Source organism: Jaculus jaculus, chromosome 15 (assembly GCF_020740685.1).
Source record: "Jaculus jaculus isolate mJacJac1 chromosome 15, mJacJac1.mat.Y.cur, whole genome shotgun sequence".
Classification (NCBI taxonomy): domain Eukaryota; kingdom Metazoa; phylum Chordata; class Mammalia; order Rodentia; family Dipodidae; genus Jaculus; species Jaculus jaculus.
In genome coordinates, this window is record NC_059116.1 from 33,839,170 (window position 1) to 33,858,571 (window position 19,402).

Below are 19,402 nucleotides of genomic sequence, written 5' to 3' on the forward strand. Positions count from 1 at the left end.
CCCCAGTTGTTGTCCCTTTCCCCCTCCCCCTGTGTTCCTTGTCACATGCCCACCTCTTCCTCATTGTCACCATCTCTGTCTCCGGGGAGGCATGAGCGCCCTTCCCTCCCACCTTCCCCAGTTCCAATAATGTAGCACCCTTCCAGATGGCCCGAGACCAAGGAAGCCGCCCCAGCCCTTCCGCTCTGCCTGGCTCTGGCTCGCCTCCCCACACCCTGATTCAGGTTTTAAGTCTAAATCCACACCTTTCACTACGCACTTTACAGATGCAGGGAGGGGACCAGGGACAAGTGTCCATCCCCCCTTGCAGTCTCTGGCCTGCACCCCAGGCCAACAGGACCCCCTGTACCCCAAGAAGCCAGCAGACCAGACTCATGTAACCCAAGGGGGACCTTTGTCCACGTTTTTTTTTTTTTTTTTTTTTTAGGATGGTCTAGGGCTTGGCAATCCTGCCTCAGCTTCTCCAGTGCTGTGGTGACAGGCCTGCCATCTTGTGACCCTGCTTCAGCTGAGTGTCCTGGGGGTGGCTGCCTCCTGCCTTGGGTTGGGCTTGGACATAAGACCCTTTTCCTAGCTGGAGAGGGACAGTCCCAGCCCTAGTTTCCCCCTGGCCTCCTTCCAACTGAACCTGGGGACTATTGATTATTGATTTTCTGACTGAGCCAGTAGTGGTTGCTATTCTTTTGGGGGGACAGAAGGGGGCTGGAGAGGTGCCCCTTACCTCTTTCCCAGGCCCAGCCTGAGGGATGGAGACTTGCTGGGGGGGCAACCTCACCTGCAACCATGCTATAGGGGGTGCTGAGCTGTGAATTCCCCAAGATTGGGGTGCCATTGTGGAAAGCATTAACCCCTCTGGGGTGGGACTGCTGCTGGTCCACTTTGGCCCCACTGTGTCCTCACTTGGGGACAGAGTCCCCCTCTACCTTGCTGGAGTCATTTCAATGGGGGTAAACTTTTTTGTTTTTTTCCCATCCACTTTTTATTTTTATGTAACTGGGATTTTTGCCCACCCCACTTGTCAGTCTTGTCCTGGCCCTGCCGGTTCCCTACCCCTATGTTCTTGTAGGTGAACCCTAAGTCCTTTCTCCCCCATTACGTGTTTAAACTCAATGTTTTCAGATGTGAACATGTGTTGACTGTAGGTGTAAAAGTTTTGTGGGGGGTGGTGGGGAGGGGGTCCCTGAGGGTAGAGGATGAGGGGTTTTTTTTTTCATTTTTTTTTCAAAAAAAGAAAAAAACTGGGTGCATTTCATTTTTTTTTTTTTTGAAAAATGTCTTGGATACCTATTTAAATGTTATTTTGTGGGTTTTTTTTTTTTAAATGATCTTTAAAATATCTGCGGGGCTGAGGGGAGGCCTCAGGCAGGAACCAACCACAGTCCTATTGGCCTCTTAGGGATTCTTCAACAAAGCATTACCCACCCTTGGGTTTTGGGCTGTGAGGGTTCCCGTCACCTCGTCTGATGAAATTGAGAAAGAAAAAAAAAATCTTAAAAACACAAGCACCAAATTTCAAGTAATAAACAAGATGAAACACAACTGACCCTTGCTGCTCAACTGGGGAGTGGGTTCTGGACATTTTGGGGTTGCAAGAGGCCGGGTCCTCCAGTGATCTCCCACCCCAACCCAGCTTGGGGGTGGCAGGAAGCTGCTGGGGTGGAGGAGGGAGAGGCTGGCCACTTCCTGCTACCCAAGGCCGGAAGTCCTTTTGGGCGTGTGGTTTGGGCATGCCCTGGGTGAGGTCCTCACCCAGCTCTGAAGTGGGCTGTAGAGAATGGGAACTTGGGAGTCCGTATCTGAGCAGATGGGATCTCCGCAGCTCAGGCCTTCCAGGAGCCACCACTGTCAAGCTGTTATGGGAGGCACCGAGCAAACCAATATCACTTCTTTGCTTTTCAAAACAGTTTCTCTAGTCCAAGCTCACCTGGGACTCACAGTAGCCCTGACCCGATTCAAAGCACTTCTGGGTGATCTTCCTATCTCAGCCTCCCTAGTCCTGGGGATTAAAGGTGTCTATGACCAAGAGTCTTAAACTGGACCTTTCCAGCTCTGGATGACCTTCTGCCCTCTGTAGTCACACCCTAACATGGCATTTAAGCCCTGAGGGTCAGGGACCAAACCTCCAGGCCTTTGCCCTAACCCTGCCCTATCCTAGACACACCTCTCACGACCTGGGATCCTTTTCCCAGTGTTCCTCTAGCCAGTCTGGGACTCCCCGTGAACCCACCAGAGGCCTCTCTGGGGTCCCAACTTTATAAAACCTGGCACTAGCCTGACAGTCCGCTTTTACACCATTTATTTTACACGGATTTACTCATGCAGCCAGCGCTATGCAACCTAATACTTAGAAGTAATTACACCCCCATTTTATAGCTCAGAAAACCGAAGCCCAGAAACAGCACTGGGCTTGGAGGTCTGGAGGTGTTTTGGCGAACCTATATATTCCCCAGCCTCTGCTCCCAGAGCGGAGCAGCCAAAGGGAAGGTCCCTTCCCACGGGTAGCCTGCCACATCTCCCCAAGGGCTTTCTGCCCCTCCCACCGCTCAATCACCCCCAAATCGTCCCACACCCACAACAGGAAGACGGATGTCCCGTCAAGGCCTATTACTCCGAGACCTTGGGGGTCAATGTGTGTAAAAGTCCCTTGGGGAGGAACCAGGGGGAGGTCGGAGGCCACAAGGAGGTGCTGGGAACCAACCAGGCTCAGGCGGAACTGGCAGCTGCCGCCCCACTTGAGGGCGACGTGACCCCGCCACCTGCCGCCCAGGCCTGGGTGGGGGATGTGGAAGGAGGGTGCGCAGGAGGCGTCAGCTGAATCACAGGTCGGCCTTCGTTTTGCAGGGCGAGAAGTACTTCCTTTCAGTCTGGGGGTGACCGGGAGACAGTCCAGGCCATTCCCTTGGAGACCCCTGGGGATGGGCGACGTGGATGCTGGGTATCTGAGTATGCAACTCTTGGGGCGCGTTGGAGAGAGAGGTCACGACCCTACTTGGGAGTGAACCGAGGACACCCCATCCACACACACACACCTCCGATTTCTAATCGTGTTTACGCCGTGAGCAGAAGACCCTCAGCCTAGCCTAGCAAGTGAGGGCCACTGCTGCGATGGAAACAAGGAAGGGTAAACTGAGGCTCCGAAGATGAGCTGGCGGGACTGCAGGGGCGGGAACTGCATAGTCTTTCGTTCTCCCTCTACCCCACCTCATTGAGGAAAAAACTGAATGGGAGGGGGCGGCCCCCCGGAAGCTTGCAGAGATGGAAACGCGGTTGCCAAGGCAACACACTGCGAAAGGAGCCTGACGTCACCGCGGGGAGAGCGTCCCGCCCGCTCCCGGCAGCGCGTCCTGACGCTCAGGCTCCGCCCAATTTCCTGGGGTTTTCATTGGTGGCTGCGCCGTTCAGTTTCTGCAAAAGCCAGTAGCAGCTCGACATAGCCCTTGAGGCGGGACCCAAGTCAGGCTGGGCTGAGTGCGCAAGCGCGAGCGCGGAGGCTCGGCGTCCCTTTCCTGCTACCCTCGCGTCTGCACTCTTGGGGGCGGAAGATGCAGCGACTGAGTCCTGGCCTGGACGGAAGAGGGGGCGGACTTGGGGGCGCCGCACGTGGACCCCCAGCACGGGCACGCCACGTGCAACCCTCGTGGCACGCCCAGGCATTTCCTGCCACGTCCTCCTCGGAGTGCTTGACGGTCACCCCGCACTCCAGTCTCTGAAGGAGGTGGTTTTGCGGGGCATATAGGAGTTCGTCATGTACTGGAGGGAGAGGGAAAGGACGCCCTGGGTAGAAAGGCCTGGAAATGGAAACGCATGTGTTTGGGGCGGGGGTGTCAAGTTCTAGTTCACCGGGAGCAGGCTGCAAGGGTTTCTGGGAGGGACGGAGGATGCTGACTTAAATGCCCGCCCACGCTTTGACTTAGGAACTGGGCCTGAACCGACACTGGATAAAGAGCTACTTGTGGCTCAGACCTGTCAGCACTGGGGAAGTCACTGCAGGATTGCCATCAGTGTGAGGACAGCCTGGGCTACACAGTAAGGTCCTGTCCCAAAAGGAATTTTAAGATTATCACCAAGACTCCTGGCTCTTGGCCTCATTTTATTGTGCACCCAGAAAACGGGTGATCTTAAACCTCAGGTGATTCATACCTGTAATCACAACACCTAGAGACTGAGACCAGAGGATTGCCAAGAGTTCGCAGCCAGCCATGCCTAGATACACCGAAAACAAAACAAAAAACTTTGGACCCTAGGTTGGCCCCTGGAGCTACCCGGGGGAAAGGGCAGAAAGTAGGTGCTGGCGACCCAGAAAGGTGGCCTCAGACCAGGTGAGCCAGAGTACCCTGGGGTGAGAAGTGTCCAGACGGGCACCTGGGAAGCTGGCGACAAAGATTTTGTGATGCCAATTCTGCGCTGAGGCAACAGGGAGGAGCAGAAATCGTGGAGGAGGACCGCAGAGGCTGCCCTGGGGCCCACAGCAGCTCCGCCCTTCCGGGGTGCCTTGGGAAAGTCACCACCTCCAATGGCCAATCTGGCTGGGACCTATCCCAGTGTCTGGCTCCAGCCCCACCCACGGCCGCTCAGCCTGGCAGGTGGGGGAGGTCGTCTGTCATGTCTTGTCCTCCCTCCCCTGGCCCCCACCGGTGACCAGAGCCAGCTGCCTCTGTTTCCCTTACCGTCTGCCTCTTTCCTCCTCCCCCTGTCTGGTTCTGTGGCTCGCTCTCTTCCCCCTCTCCCTCTCCAGCAGCCTCCCTCTATTTCTGTCTGTCTCCAGCCCCCTCTATTTTCATCCCTTCTCCGGTCACCCCTCCTCCACTTCCGCCCCCTCCCCTCCCCCTCACATTCCAGCCTCCTCCCCCGCCTGTAGCCCCTCCCCGGAGCCAGCAGCTGCCCTGGGTGCCAGAGGGTAGTGAAGGAAGGGGGAGGGGAGTGTGGGTTCTCACTGGGGTCAGAGGCCTCTGGTGCTAGCGCCCCTAACTCTACTGGAATGTGGGCGGGACCTGTACCCCTACTGGAGAAGCTTGTCATCAGGGCAACCACAGACAGCTGGCCTGCAGAGCACGCCCCAAACGTTTGAACAGGCCTGTCACAGCCCTGTGGAGACTCCTGAGGCCACCACAAGCTCAGACACCAGCACACACTTGCAAAGGCTAGGAGCATTTATTGAACGCCAACTGTGTGCAGGATCCCCGAGGACACAACATTGCACAAACTCGCCGGCAACTGCATACTTTGGTTCTTGTCCATTGGGGCACAAAGGCATGTCATCCCAGCGACTCAGGATGGAAAGTTCAAGGGCAACTTGGGCAGTTTAGGGAGACCCTATCTGGAAGAGAGGGCTAGGGGTGTGACTCAGTAGTGAGTGCTGGCCAAGCACACATGGAAAAAGAAAAGCAAAACCCAGCACGGGAGATGCACCCAGCAACTGGGCACACAGGAAGGAAGGTAGCCTTACTATCCCCTTCCAAGCGAAGGCTGTCTCCACTTGGCCTGGGTGGGAAACATGTTTGGGGCAGGGGGAGGGGCATGACCTTACACATTCCTCCAAAATAATTTTTTCCTAGTCAGGTGGGCTGACACATGTGCCTACCATCCCAATATAGAAATGGTGGAGACTAGAAGAGCAGAAGTTAAAGGCTACAGAGTAAGCCACGGCTAGCCTAGGCTACATGAGACTCTGTCTATAAATAAACAGCCGGGGTAGTGACTCAGACTTTTAATCGCAGCTCAGAAGGCTAAGAAGTTCAAGGCCAGCCTGGGCTACTTAAGACCCTGTCTCACAACAGGGATTTTATTTTTGTTTTTTCCAGGTAGGGTCTCACTATTGCCCAGGCTGACCTGGAATTCGTTTCGTGTAGTCTCAAGGTGACCTCGAACTCACAGTGGTCCTCCTACCTCTGGATTAAAGATGTGCACCACGCCAGCATCAAAGAAAGCCTTTTGCTCAATGTTGGAACTATAAACCAAACTGGAGGAGTTCACAAGAGACACATGACCTCACACGTGAAGAAGGGACAACAGACCCAGGTGCTGTCCTTGACCGACTCCCTGCCTGATGCTCCTGGCTCCCACCCACTTCTTGGATGAAGCAACCGGGGCCACTGTGGCGCCTGGGTGCACCGCCTACCCACACAGCTAGGCCTGTGGGCTATGGCTGCCCCTCCATGGCCACATGGACATGTGGGTGTTCTCTGGGTCACTGTCTCCTGGCACGAGGGCCCTCCAGACACCTTGGGCCTGGCAGATGCTGTGTCTTGGGGATTTGCATGGAACCCTGGTGCCTTTGGCACCTCCAGAAGCTTCTTGGACATTGAGCATGGGCTATGTACGTGAATGTACGTCTCTGCACGTCCCTGGTATATGCACACCTTGTCCTGGCACTGTGGAAAGGGACACTGTCTGGATTTTAGGCAGGTATGGGGCCCTTGGTGCAGTGTGTTACAACGTGTCCTCTCTGGCTGTCATCTGCTTCCTGAATTGTTTGCTACCAGATGTCTAGGATGTCAGACATCTGAGTGCCTGGTGCATGCCTGCATTTGTGACTGTGTGCCTGGAGGGTCTGGCGCAGGGGTGATGGGTGTGCACGTGAGTGGAGTAGCCGGTCACAGGATGTATGCTGGTGTCCCTCTGCAGCTCTATAAGGCCTGGGCAAGGGATGAAGCCTCCTAAACTTGCATATTCCCATTCCTGAGCCCTGACTCAGGGATGTGAGAGCTGGTGAGTCAGAGTGGCTTAGACCCCGCCCGCCCCAGATGAAGACCCCTCCTGAGGGCAGGATGCAGCCTCTGGGTGGCAGAAGGCTGGATCCACAACTGGGGCCTCTCTAGGGAGTTGAGCCCACCCTAGATTGCAGAGAGGCAGGGGACAGAGACAGGTTTAACAATTCCTGCCCTGGGCGCTGGCCTCCAAGACTGGGAGTCCCCAAAGGACACTGACACACAGCACATTCGTGCCCACTCTGAGGGCATGACTCACGTTGCCGGGCATAGATGGCTACATATTCTCTGTGTGTCCAGGCCCACCCACATCACGCACTCCCAGCCCTGTGCCGGAACATCCAGGTTGCATACACTTTGACCCCTTTGTGCTGGGGGAACACAGGCCCACCAAGCACACGTCGGTGTCTGGCATGTGTGCAAACGTGCATAGTCCCACTGCCGCAGGAGCGTGTCGTCCGTGGTTGCGTCTCACGGGCCTTCTGCCCACGGGCACACATGTGGGCCACACCTGGACACGCACACACACGCATCCTCCACCCTGGGGACAGCTGGATGGGTTCGAGTCTTTGCCAGGAAGATCCCACTTCCACACCCACGTGGAACAGGAGCCAGGTGCACTGCCCCCAGCCTCCGCGTGTCTGGGAGGGGTTTGGTAATGACACGGCCCCAGGGCGCCCCCCACGCACACGCCTTTCATCCCGAGCCACGCCCGTCCCCAGCCCAGACGCTCATTACCACCCCCCCGCCCGGTCATTAGCCTGGGTCGGGGGAAGGCGTGGCTGGAGCGAGGTGGCCACGCCCCATCCCCATAGCAACTCCTGGCGCCGTGGGAGGGAGGGCTGATGGTCCAGGACGCGGGATGGGTTGGGTTGGGCTCACCTTCCTGGGCCCCAGGGTCTTCCCTCCCCCACACCCCCGCTTTCAGTAGAGAGAGGCGGGGCCCAAGTCAAAGAGAGGACGCAGAAACTGCAGGACCAAATGGGGAGGGGTACTCCCAGGCAAGCATCCTTCCCTGGGGGCCAGGTGGGAACCCCACTCATGGAACCCTGTAATTTTGCCCCCCCCCCCGTGCACCCATGCCAGCCGCAAGAGAACAGACGGTGACTAGAAGTTCAGGAACCACCCCAAAGCAGAGCTCTCCTAGTCCCCAAATGGTGACTATTCAGGGAGAGGTAGAGAGACTGTCTTCCACGCGTGGTCTTGCAGTTCGAGGCTGCATCGAGGGGGGTGGGACCTAGAGCTGGGGCATCCGACCTCAAGGCTTCCAGCCTGAGGCCGCGGCGCCCTCTCGTGTCCGCACCGGGCAGCGCGCCCAGACCCGAGTACACAAGGTGCCAGGGGACCCAGCTACGGTGGAGAGGTGGCGGTGAGGAGAAACAGATTCCAGTTCCTGGCAAACCTCCCCCTCCCCGGCCACCACCACCACTATGGGAACACAGTGTCCAGGTGACACGCTGACTCACACAGGGACACAGGTGCGGAAACATACACACCTGAGACAAAGGTGCAGGAATGGAGGTTCAGGTAGGCAACGGGACAGATATCCACAGACACGCGTGGCACACTGTGCTGGGGAGCTTTGATGGCCGTGGGTGCTGGCGGAGCCAGGCTCGCAGAAACCGGCTGGTATTGTAAGCTCCACTCGGTGCTGGCTGAATGAATGAATACATCAATGAATGAATGAACACGACCAGGAATAGAAGGGACTTTTTGGGAGCAAGGCGTAACTGGTGGAGAGGTGACTACAGGATCCCCAGCCCCCTAGGGGGACAGATCGATCGGGCCTGGGTGGCTCCTGGCGGGGACGCTCCGCGGGGGGGGGGGGCGGGTGCCCCTCCCCTGCTTCCAGCGCGGGGCGGGGAAGGGGAGGGTAGGCCTTGCTGGTCTCAGGGCTCCGTGCGTGAGTGGTTGACGCAGCCGGCTGCTGCTGACGATAGAGATGGGGCTGCGTGTGGGGCGCGAGGTGCGGAGGGGGTGGCCATGAGTCATACAGCTGCCAATCCAAGCGGGGGGAGGGGAGGGTACCTTGACCACATTTTGGGGTAGCTCTAAGTTTTGCGGAGGGGCTGGAGGTTCTCAGTCCCCAGGATCCTCAACTGCTCTTCTTCGAAGAAGCGGTACCAAAGTGTGTGTCTAGTCCACACAGGCTGGCTGGCTGCACCGCGGTGGTTGGGAGGCATGCATGAGGTGCAGTAGTGTGAGCAGGGATTCGGGGGAAGAGGAGAGGACACTGAGGGACTGGAGGTGCCAAGTGACTCTCTCCTACCCCGGAAAGGAACACTGAGGCGGCAGGATGGAGTTCCAGGTCAGCCTGAGGTAGAGTGAGTTCCAGGCAAACCTGGGCAATTTAGTGAGACTCTGACACAAAGGAGGATTGGAAGTGTATCTTACCCTTAGAGCTCTGGCCTAGTGAGGGGCTGGGACTTTAGCTTGGTGGTGGAACATCCACCCAGAACCCACAGTGAGGGCTGGGGGCGTGGTCAGAGGTAGAGTGACAGCCTAGAACCTACAGTGAGGACCGGGGGCATGGTCAGCGGTAGATTGACAGTTTAGAAGCCACAGTGAGGGCTGGGGGCGTGGCCAGTGATAGAGTGACAGCCTAGAATCCACAGGGAGGGCTGTTGGGGGCGTGGCCAGAGGTAGAGTGACAGCCTAGGATCCTCAGTGAGGGCTGGTGGTGTAGTCAACAGTAGAACATCCACAGAGATGAACTGGGGATGTGTGGCTCTGTGATACAGTTCCTGCCTAGAATCTCCTGCTGAGGGTGTTGGGGCCTGGATTGGTAGTGGAATGCTTGTCAGTCCTGCACTGCCAGGCCCTGGATTCTGTTCTACTGCAGGTGGAGGAACAGAGTTCCTCAGTTTATTTTGAGATGTGGGCTATGCATCCTGGTGGGCTGTAGGGGATGTAATTAGGACTCAGGTGGGAGTTGGTTAGAGGGATACGTGTTGAGGTTTCTTGGTAAAGTGGCTAGAAGTGTTGAAGAGGGAGAACTGGAGCGTGGAGGCATATGACTTTAATCCCAGTACTTGGGAGGCAGAGGTAGGAGGGTCGCTTTGAGTTCGAGGCCACCCTGAGACAACATAGTGAATTCCGGGTCAGCCTGGGCCTAGAGTGAGATCCTACCTTGAAAAATAAAAAAGGAGGGAGAATTGGGATTATGGCTAACATTGGTGCCAGTATTGGTAATTGATGACCAGAAATTGTGTGTTCAGCAGCCTTGGGGCCTGGGCGTCTTTGTGTACCAGCTATTTTGATTAGCACCTACTTGGGGACTGACAGGTCAGATGGAGCTGAGTGCTTGGATTGTAATAGAAAATGAATGAGCTCTACATGTTGGGGCTCACGCCAAAACTGGGATCCCATCGGAGCTGAAAGCTCAGCCCTTGGAGGCTCTTTGTTCCTTACCGCAGGCCACGGTGCAGAAACACTTAAGTGGGTCAGCCCCGCCCCGACGCACTCTGGCCCCGCCCACCGCGCACGCGGGCGGGAGACTGCGGACCGGGAAGCTTCCAGCCAATGAGAGCGCTCGGCGCCGGAGCGCGGGCGGAGCCTCGCCGAGCCCCTTTTCCACATTTGAATATGAAGCCCAGCCACGGCCTCAGCCGCGCCGGATTGGGCAGCACCACACCGAGGGGGCGTGTCCCTGCTCTGGGGTATTTGAGGCTGGACAGCGGCGCCCCCATCAGTCGCGCGTTAGGAGGCTCGGGCGTGTGTGTCGTGCCGTCTTCCCGCCCGCGTCAGGGACCTGCCCGACTCAGCGGTGAGGGCCCTGGCGGCGCGGGCTCCGAGGGGCCCGGGGACGGCGGGCGGCCTGTGGCGCTCAGGCGAGGCGGGACGGCGGCGACACGCCCCTGGGAGTGGGCGGTGCCGGGGGACGGGCCCGGGTGGAGTCCTTCCCTCCGGCGACGACGATGGGGCCGCGGAACCCACCGGGCCGCAGGGTACCAGGAGGGCCTTGTGCTCCACCAGGTGTCCGTGGCTTTCGGCTTCTTCTTGGTGGGTTCTGCCGCAAAATGGCGGCCGCGGGCTTTGAGGGCTTCAGCCGGCGAAATGGCGGGAGCGCCGAATGCCCGGATGGGCAGGCGCAGGGCGCATGCGCGGGAGCTCAGGGACTCGCGCTCCAAAGCCCACTGTCCGCGCGATTGGGCTCGGAGGTGCGCGCACCCCGTACCTTACATTTACCCGGAGCCTCGCGTCTTCTGTGTTAGGGCTCCAAGTGGGAAAGCACCTCTGCGCGTGCGCTCGATGCTAGCGCGTGTCCCTTCTGTGAGCCCAAAAGTCTGGGTACCCGAGAGGGCACAGGCCCTAAGACGTGCTTTACGCTTGGTATCCGGGAGCTAGTCGTCTGCAGCCAATAAAGGTTTCGTGGAAGTCTGCACGGCATGCCCCGCCCTTTTAGTGACCACGCCTCCTGTGACCACGCCCCCCTTCGAAGCCTCCTTTTCCCCTATTGAAGGCCCCACGCAGGCTCATCCCTCCCTAGTCCAAAAAGCAGGCTCTGGCAACAGAATGGCCCCCAGAAGTAGCCTATATATCCAACAGTGTCCCTATGGCACAAGTCCATGATGAAGCATCTGGTCCATTTAGTGGAAGCCCGTGTCTCCAAAGCCTCACTGTGTAGACTAGGCTGGCCAAAGTGATGCAGCAGTTTCAGCCTCTGGAGTATTGGGATTACTGGTGTGAGCTGCCACACCCAGCTATTTTTTTTTTAAATGGTACTACTAGCCGGGTGTGGTGGTGCACGCCTGTAGTCCCAGCAATAGGGACGCAGAAGTAGGAGGAGCTCAAGGCCACCCTGAGACTAGGTCAACCTAGACTAGAGTGAGACCCTACCTCAAAAAACCTAAGGAAAAAAAAGTTTGCTGTTTTGGATGTTTCATTTTGTTTTAAGCTGGGCGTGGTGGCACATACCTATTATCCCTGCACTCCAGAGGTTAAGGCAGGTGCATCCCTGAGGCCACAGAAAGGCAGGGGCATGGTCTGTAGTCCAGGCTGGCCTCAGATTCCTGACTCTCCTGCATTAGCCCCCTGAGCATTGCAATTACAGGCTTAAAATTGTATATTTTATGCTATGATTATTTTACCACCACAAAAATCTGAAAGCAGCCTGGCATGGGAGCTCATGCCTGTTATACCAACACTTGGGCGTACGAGACAGGAAGGTTACCTGGAGCTCAAGGCCAGCCTGAGTTACATGAGATCCTGTCTTGAAACACAGGAAAGAAAACAATGGTATTGTGGGTATTGTGACATACACTTGTTATCCCAGCACCAGTGAAGAAGCAGGATAAGAAATTCAAGGCTTTCCTCAGCCAGGAGTTTGACACCTGGGCTACAAACAACTTCTCAAAAATTAAAATGGCCAGGTGTGCTGGTGCACACCTTTAATCTCAGCATTTGGAAAGCAGAGGTGGGAGGACTGCTGTGAGGTCAAGGCCAGCCTAAGACTCCATAGTGAATTATTGGGCTAGAGAGAGACTCTATCTTGAAAAACCAATAAAATAGAATAAAATAAAAGCAGGTTAGGTTGGTAAGAGTGCACTGCCATCATATGAGGACCTGGCTTTCATCCCACGACTGCACAAACTTGGTGTAGCACATACCTGTAATTGCAGCAATTGGGTAGCAGGAGCAGAACCACTGCAAGTTCAAGGCCAGCTTGGTCTAAGTTCCTGACCAGTCATGGCTACACAGTGAGACCCTAGGGAGGTGGCTCAACAGTTAAAAGCATTTACTGATCCCATGTTCAATTCCCCAACTATCACTTAAAACCAAAAAGTGGCCCATGAGTCTGGTGTTCCTTTGCAGTGGCAAGTGTCTCTGACACACTCATACACAAACACGAGCAAATAAATGAAAAGGGTAGTGTGTGGTGAATTGCTTGCTGGTTCCCAGGAAGTGGAAGCATCTCCGTATCTCCTGCAGGCCGCCATGGCATCGGATGAAGGCAAGTTGTTTGTGGGAGGACTGAGTTTCGATACCAACGAGCAGTCACTGGAGCAGGTCTTCTCCAAGTACGGGCAGATCTCAGAAGGTAAGGTCGTGTTCATGTGTTCATGGTGGGCACTGTCCTGGGCCCATGAGCTAGGTACCCACTCCCTCTTCCTCTCCTGTAGTGGTGGTCGTAAAAGACAGGGAGACACAGCGATCACGGGGGTTTGGCTTTGTCACCTTTGAGAACATCGATGACGCCAAAGACGCCATGATGGCAATGAATGGAAAGGTGAGGATTGCCCATGCCGAGTGGGACACCACACGGTCCTGGCAGCAGAGTGGGCAGCGCTGACCTGGGCCTCCTTCTGTCCCCAGTCTGTGGACGGGCGGCAGATCCGAGTGGATCAGGCTGGCAAGTCATCTGACAACCGATCCCGTGGATATCGAGGCGGCTCTGCCGGAGGACGGGGCTTCTTCCGCGGGAGTCGAGGCCGTGGTCGTGGCTTCTCTAGAGGTGAGCACCCATGGTCAGTCTTGGGGAGGTGGGAAGTTGCAGGCTGGAGCTGCAGCTCAGCTTGTCCTGTCCTGTCTGTCCTGCAGGGGGTGGAGACCGAGGCTACGGGGGTGGCCGCTTCGAGTCCCGAAGTGGGGCCTACGGGGGCTCCAGAGACTACTATGCCAGGTGAGGGGCTGGGCAAGCGTAGGGATGCTCTTTGAGAGTTGTAGGTGGCACTGGGCCTTCTGCTGTCCTGTCTTTCCGTGGAGGTTGGCGCTAGCGCGTCACCTGGCAGACGCTGTGAGTGTGACCCTGTTCCTTTCCCAGCCGGAGTCAGGGCGGCAGCTATGGTCACCGGAGCTCGGGTGGGTCCTACCGAGACAGCTACGACAGTTATGGTAAGTTTGGCTCCGAGGGTACCAGGATTCGTGGCCCGCGGTGGGGCTCAGCGAGAGCCCCCCAGGCCGCCGAGGTGGCCGGTCCCTGCTCAGCTGCTGACATAGGCCAGAGTGAGGCAGGAGTGGAGGGCAGCAGGTGCATGCGCCGTCGGCCCCTGGGAGGCTGGGCAGCACTTCGGCCCTGACACTGTACTGCTTCTGTCCTCAGCTACACACAACGAGTGACCCGTCCGCCAATGCTGTCATTTTCAGTGGGGAGCTCCGCCGGACGTTGCTGTGTAGTGCGCACCTGTGTTCCCACTTTTGTAGTGTCTGAGTTCTGTCATCACAGCTGACTGCTTGACCCCCACGGCCTCGGTCCTAGACTTGCTTTTGAAGGAAGCGCTGTCCATTTTTAAAGTTTTCAAAAGCACTGCAGACTTTTTTTTTTTTTTACCATGAAACATGGGTTTTTTTTTGTTTTTGTTTTTTTCCTAATGTCGGGGGTTGTGTGGATTTTTGATTACTGGACTTTTGTTTTTCGAATTCTTGGTTGTACTGCCTCTTTACTGTTCAGTGGGGTGGCCTGTGAAGCCGGGCGCCCTGCTCTTCTGAGATGGGAAGGACTGTCCGGTGCGCCCAGTGTGGTAGGCCGCCGCTCCGCGGCGCCGGGCCCTGCGCCCGAGGAAGACGTTTATTTATATGGCCTTTTTTACTGGAAGACATGCACTCCATCGATGTTGTGTTTGCCGTGGTTGAGGAATTCTTGTACGCATTAAAAGACCGTGTGAAACGAACCTCGCTCCGACCGTTTCCCTTGCGTTGACATCATGCCCCGGGCAGATCCAGGAGGGCAGGGCGCGGGGTTAGGGGAGCTGTGGGGACGGGCGGGGCGGCCCTCGAGGCGGCGAGAGATCTGCCAGATCTACAGCTGTGCCGGGCGCTGCAGACCTCCTGGAGCCGGTCTGTCACCGAGGTAACGTCCCCGTGCTGGCGGCCTCCAAGGAGCTGCAGGCCATTCGTTCCCATCCTACGGCGCAGCGCTCACTCGGGACCCTGAGGCCGGGGAGGCGGAGGGCGCCGCGGCCCACGGGATGAACCTCATGCGCCTCTTTTCACAGGTTGACGGGAAGAACACAGTGACAGCGAGGATGACCACAGATTCCCAAGACGCTGAGCGGAGCCGCAGCCGCGCCTGCGCCCGGTGAGTGCGGGGTTGGATTCCCGGTCGGTCACGGTGCCGTGCAATGCGGGGAGGCTGACAGTCCGGTCCCCGTTGCAGGCTGCTGCTGGGCAGGACGAAGAGACCGCGCACGACACAACTCAGTACGGGCATGCGCGGGACCTCAATAAAGGCTGTGACCCCGAAACCCGAGTGTCTGCTTTGGGGACCCTGGGACCTGCAGCGGGGAGGGAGCATCACGGGACACCGAGACTTCCGCTTCGGGCTCCGCCCCCGCTGCCCATTGGCCGTTTATCGGGACTAGAGTTCGGGGGAGGGGCTACCTCAGCTTCCGCCGGAAGATGGGGCCGTGCGTGCTGCCGCCACCGCTGCTGCTGCTGCTACTGCCACTGCCTGCCCTGCTGCGCACCGCCCACGGCCCGGCGCTTGCCACATCGCCCGCGGCCACCAACGACAGCCTGCCGGACCCGCCGCACAACGGCACGTACGCGGGGCTTCCGGGATCACAGAGCTCGGCGGTAGCGCTGCGCTCCTTCCTCGTGTTCCTCGGCCTGGGCGGCTTGGCGGCTATCTACTTCCGCATCCGGGCATGCAGGTTCGTTGTGGCCTATCGGTGGTTGCGTGCTGTCTTCCGCTCCGCCCCCAGGGGGGTGTCACAGGAGCTCAAGATCCTACTTTGTTTCATTCCCTGGTACTCTGCCATCCTCCTTCCTTAGCTTCTCCAGCCCCGGTTGACAGTCCAGCATTCCTCCCCTGTCGATCCTTCGGGCTGATGTGGCTTGGGCTTGACTGGGCCGGACCCAGGGATGGGGATCTGACCCTCTTCCTTCCCTGTCTGTCACTACTAGAGCGGTGTGCGGGCGAATGGGACAGAGAAAACAAAATTGGGAGTGACTCAGCTGGGCCCTAAGTGTCAAGTTCGGCACACAGTGAGAGACTTGTGTGACATGGGCCACTGAATGTTTGGCACCCTTACAGGCTGAAGAAACCACAGCGCAGGAAGTACGGTCTGCTGACTAATTCGGAGGACCCCACTGAGATGGCCTCGCTAGACAGCGACGAGGAGACCGTGTTTGAGACAAGGAATTTGAGATGGTAGGGGGACCCATCTTCACCAGGGACCCAAAAGAGCATTGCGAATGGGGCTCAGCCAGCCCTGCAGGGTGCTCCTCTGGAGGCTGGGCAGGGGAATATCCAGAAATCAAAGACATCCTGGGCCTGTTAGCCAGACTCCATTTCAAAAGGAAAATGAGGAGATGAGCATGGTGGTACACTGGCACACATCTTTAATCCCAGCATTCGGGAGGCAGAGATAGAGGGATCGCCATGAATTTGATGCCACCCTGAGGCTGCATAGTTAATTCCAGGTCAGCCTGGGCTAGAGCAAGACCCTGCCTTGAAGGGGGGGGGGGGGAATGAGGGCTGGGGGCGTGGTCAGCGGTAGAGTGACAGCCTAGAACCCTCAGTGAGGCTGGGGGCTTGGTCCGTGATAAAGTGACAGTTGAGAATCCCCATTTAGGGCCAAGCAACAAGGCTCAGTAGCTGAGCACCTGCTTACTGTTCCAGGGCCTGGTTTCCAGTACCACAAAACAAAAACACACAGGAACCAGCTGCAATTGTGCATACCTTTAGTCCCAGCACTCAGGAGACTACGTAGTGAATTCCTGGTTCCAGGTCAGCTTGGGCTAGAGTGAGACCCTACGTTAAAAACAAGCAAGTCTGGTGTGGTGGCGCTCGCCTTTAATCCCAGCACTCAGGAGGCAGAGGTAGGAGGATCACTGAGAGTTCAAGGGCACCCTGAGACTACCTAGTGAATTCTAGGTCAGCCTAGACTAGAGTGAAGCCCTACCTTGAAAAACCTAGAAACAACCAAATAAACGAAAGGAAAACTGATAGGTTGGCAAGCTTTAATCCCAGCCCTAGGGAAGCAGAGGTAGGATTGCTGTGAGTTCGAGGCCACCCTGAGACTACATAGTGAATTCCAGGTCAGCCTGGGCTAGAGTGAGATCCTACCTAAAAGAAAGAAAAAAGGCAGGTATGATAGAACATATCTTTAATCCCAGCACTTGGTAGGCAGAGGTAGAATTGCTGTGAGTTCAAGACCACGTGAGGCTACATAGTGAATTCCAGATCAGCCTGGACTAGAGTGAGACCCTACCTCGGGGGAAAAAAAAAAGTAAAATCCCACTAATTAGGCCCAGGCTAGGTGAGGGTGAGCCTTAGGAAGGCCTTTGCGTCCTTAGGGTACCATACTCAGTGTGAAGACCATTAAGCCTGACCGCATAGTTCTATGCTGAGCTGAGCAAGTGTTCTAGTCAGGGTCCTAAGTACAAGTAACTAGGCCTGTACCCCAAGACAGCTGTTGGTGTGCAGCAGGCATGGATCCCAGGATTATAGGGCGTCCTTGCTTATAATGGGTGGCTGGGAGGGTAAACATGGGGGTCTCAGGGGCCCTGGTTGGGACAATTCTCCACTCACCTCGTGCCTCTCCTTCCAGATTAAAGGGCTGCAGAACATACGGGACCATACACTCTGGCTTTGATGTTGACCTAGCAAGTACATCACAGTTCCTTGGGCGCCTATGCAGCTCCTGTGCAGCCATCTCGTCTGGACCACGTCACCTTGCTTCCCCAGACTAGCCTGGCCTGGCCAAGGGAGCAGCCACCCTTCAGACTTTGAGGCCAGCAGGCTGGACTGCCATGTACCACTGTGTGGTCCTGCCCCCATGTGGACGTGGCAGCTCTGTGAGCTGCCTGGCCTGTAGGTGCACTGAGCAGGCTCTAGGGGCACCTTGCCTCTGGACTGGGGACAATAAATGAGGCAGTGGCTTTGTAGCTAGTGTTGCCCCGCTTTTCCTCCACTCCCAGCTGTCGTGATGCAGTACACCCTGCTGCTGGCCAGTCCCTGCAGAGTTCTCCATTCCTCAAGCTCCTCCTGGGCTGTTTCTGCCTTCTGCCTTGAGGTCGAGAGCTGTGCCTTTGGGATTTCCAGCTCAAGCAACCTGCACCTCTAGTGGGGTTTCCCAGGTGTCCCCGGTTGTGGTAGACTGAAGTTCTCCAAGCCAGTGTATTCTGCCATGTCACAGAGTGACCACCAGGTGGCAACCTTGTGTCACCCATCCATCCCCTCACTTCCCAGAAGCCAAACTTTCAACCCTGGGATGTCGTCTCCCACAGTCTTCACCCACTCCCCAGACACTTGTGTCTTTGTGGGATGACTCGAGACCTCTCCTCACCCCGACTATGGGCTTCCAGGCTTCATCTACCAGCCTGTGCTGGTCACCATGTTCTCCATCCCACTGGTTTCCCATTGGCCTCCAGTTGCTGCTCCTAAGCCACCCTTACACACTGCACCCTAACCTATTGGGATGATGGGGACCAGAGAGGGGCTGAGGTGAGACTCCCAGCTATTGAAGACTTAGTTGGGCCCATGTGACCCTGCCCTGTCCCCTGGTCTAGGGAGTCTACAGTGGGGCCATATGACCCTGGTCTGCTGCTGACCTTGTCCGTGTCCATGTCTGCTCATGTGGGATGCACTTTTCTTGTTTTTGGTTTTTCAAGGTGGGGTCTCACTGTATCCCAGGTTAACCTGGAGTTCACTCTGTAGGCTTAGGCTGCTGAGATGCACTTTTTTTTTTTTTTAAACAATTTGTTAGAGAGTAGGTGTGCCCCAGCCTTCAGCCACTGCAAAGGAACTCCAGACGCATGTGCCACCCTGTGCATCTGGCTTACATGGGTCCTGGGGAATTGAATCTGGGTACTTTGGCTTTGCAGACAAGCACCTTAACCACTAAACCATCCCTCCAGCCCTGGGATGCACTTTTGACAGATGTGAAGATACCATCCCAGCCCCCTACCCTGTGATCTGTGCCCCTTCCCTAGAGCTCAGGCTTGCTGGCTTCAAAAGGCACGCTAATGACTAATGAGGTCAGGAGAGACCCGGCACAGCCCACCCACTCGGGGCCTGTCAGCTGTCACTGCGCCCCTAGCATTAGCACGGATAATTGGCAGCTATGCCAAGGTTAATGCACCATTAGCCATCGCTCTGCGGCTGAAAGCCAGGAGAAAGGCTGTCGGGAGATGAAGCCTGGGGCCTGGCCAGCCTGCATATGCGTGTGTACATGAGCACTTCCCAGCCTCGTGCCTCATGAGCACTAGAGCGTGAAGCATACCAAGGGGCACAAACTCATGACTCAACCCCCCACACACACACCACAATGTCCCAAGCACCAGTCCTGAGCCCAAGCCTCCTGTCCGCTGCCCTCTAGAGCTCACCCCAGGTGTGGGTAAACCAGTCTTATCGGGCCTCTTCTGCTTCTTCTGAGCCAATGGTGGACTGATGCATCCTGGGGAGTTGGGCTCAGGTGCCAGGATCACCGCAGAAGTGTCCCCACGTACGTCATATTCCCCCAGGAGATGGTTGTAAGCTGCACCTTCCTTGAGGTTGCCAGGCCCTCTAGGACTCAGCATGGTGTCATACATCACACCCCTGGTGTCATCCAGGGCCCATATGCAGCGGTGGGCTTCAGGGTTCTGGACAACCCAGCGCTGAGAAGCACCTAACAGGGCTGCCACAGGGTCCGTGCGGGCTGTCCCCTCACCAGTGGGAGGACATGGGACCCAGACTGTCAATGTCTAGGAGGGCATGTGCGTGACTGTTGACCCCAATGTGGTAGCCCTAACTGTAGGGAAGGGCTGTG

At 56.8% G+C, this 19,402-nt stretch overlaps 2 protein-coding genes across 5 annotated transcripts; both read left to right on the forward strand.

The window, feature by feature from the left end:
- The first annotated feature begins 10,345 nt into the window (after positions 1–10,345).
- LOC101596403 (cold inducible RNA binding protein) lies at positions 10,346–14,317 on the forward strand. 3 transcript variants are annotated; one of them, XM_045134692.1, is made up of 7 exons: positions 10,346–10,473; positions 12,639–12,747; positions 12,830–12,936; positions 13,023–13,161; positions 13,248–13,329; positions 13,471–13,541; positions 13,750–14,317. In XM_045134692.1, exons 2-7 carry the CDS (start codon positions 12,645–12,647, stop codon positions 13,764–13,766), a joined length of 519 nt encoding a protein of 172 aa, XP_044990627.1. In that variant the 5' UTR covers positions 10,346–10,473; positions 12,639–12,644; the 3' UTR covers positions 13,767–14,317. The 3 variants fall into 3 exon arrangements, with proteins under 3 accessions (XP_044990627.1, XP_044990625.1, XP_044990626.1); XM_045134690.1 differs by lacking the exon at positions 13,248–13,329; XM_045134691.1 differs by lacking the exons at positions 10,346–10,473; positions 13,248–13,329 and adding an exon at positions 10,589–10,709.
- A 49-nt stretch (positions 14,318–14,366) lies between these two features.
- On the forward strand, positions 14,367–17,537 carry Fam174c (family with sequence similarity 174 member C). Of its 2 annotated transcripts, XM_045134693.1 has the most exons (6): positions 14,367–14,496; positions 14,642–14,724; positions 14,803–15,298; positions 15,682–15,798; positions 16,270–16,377; positions 17,201–17,537. In XM_045134693.1, exons 3-5 carry the CDS (start codon positions 15,045–15,047, stop codon positions 16,358–16,360), a joined length of 462 nt encoding a protein of 153 aa, XP_044990628.1. In that variant the 5' UTR covers positions 14,367–14,496; positions 14,642–14,724; positions 14,803–15,044; the 3' UTR covers positions 16,361–16,377; positions 17,201–17,537. The 2 variants fall into 2 exon arrangements, with proteins under 2 accessions (XP_044990628.1, XP_044990629.1); XM_045134694.1 differs by lacking the exon at positions 16,270–16,377.
- The last annotated feature ends 1,865 nt before the right edge of the window (positions 17,538–19,402 follow it).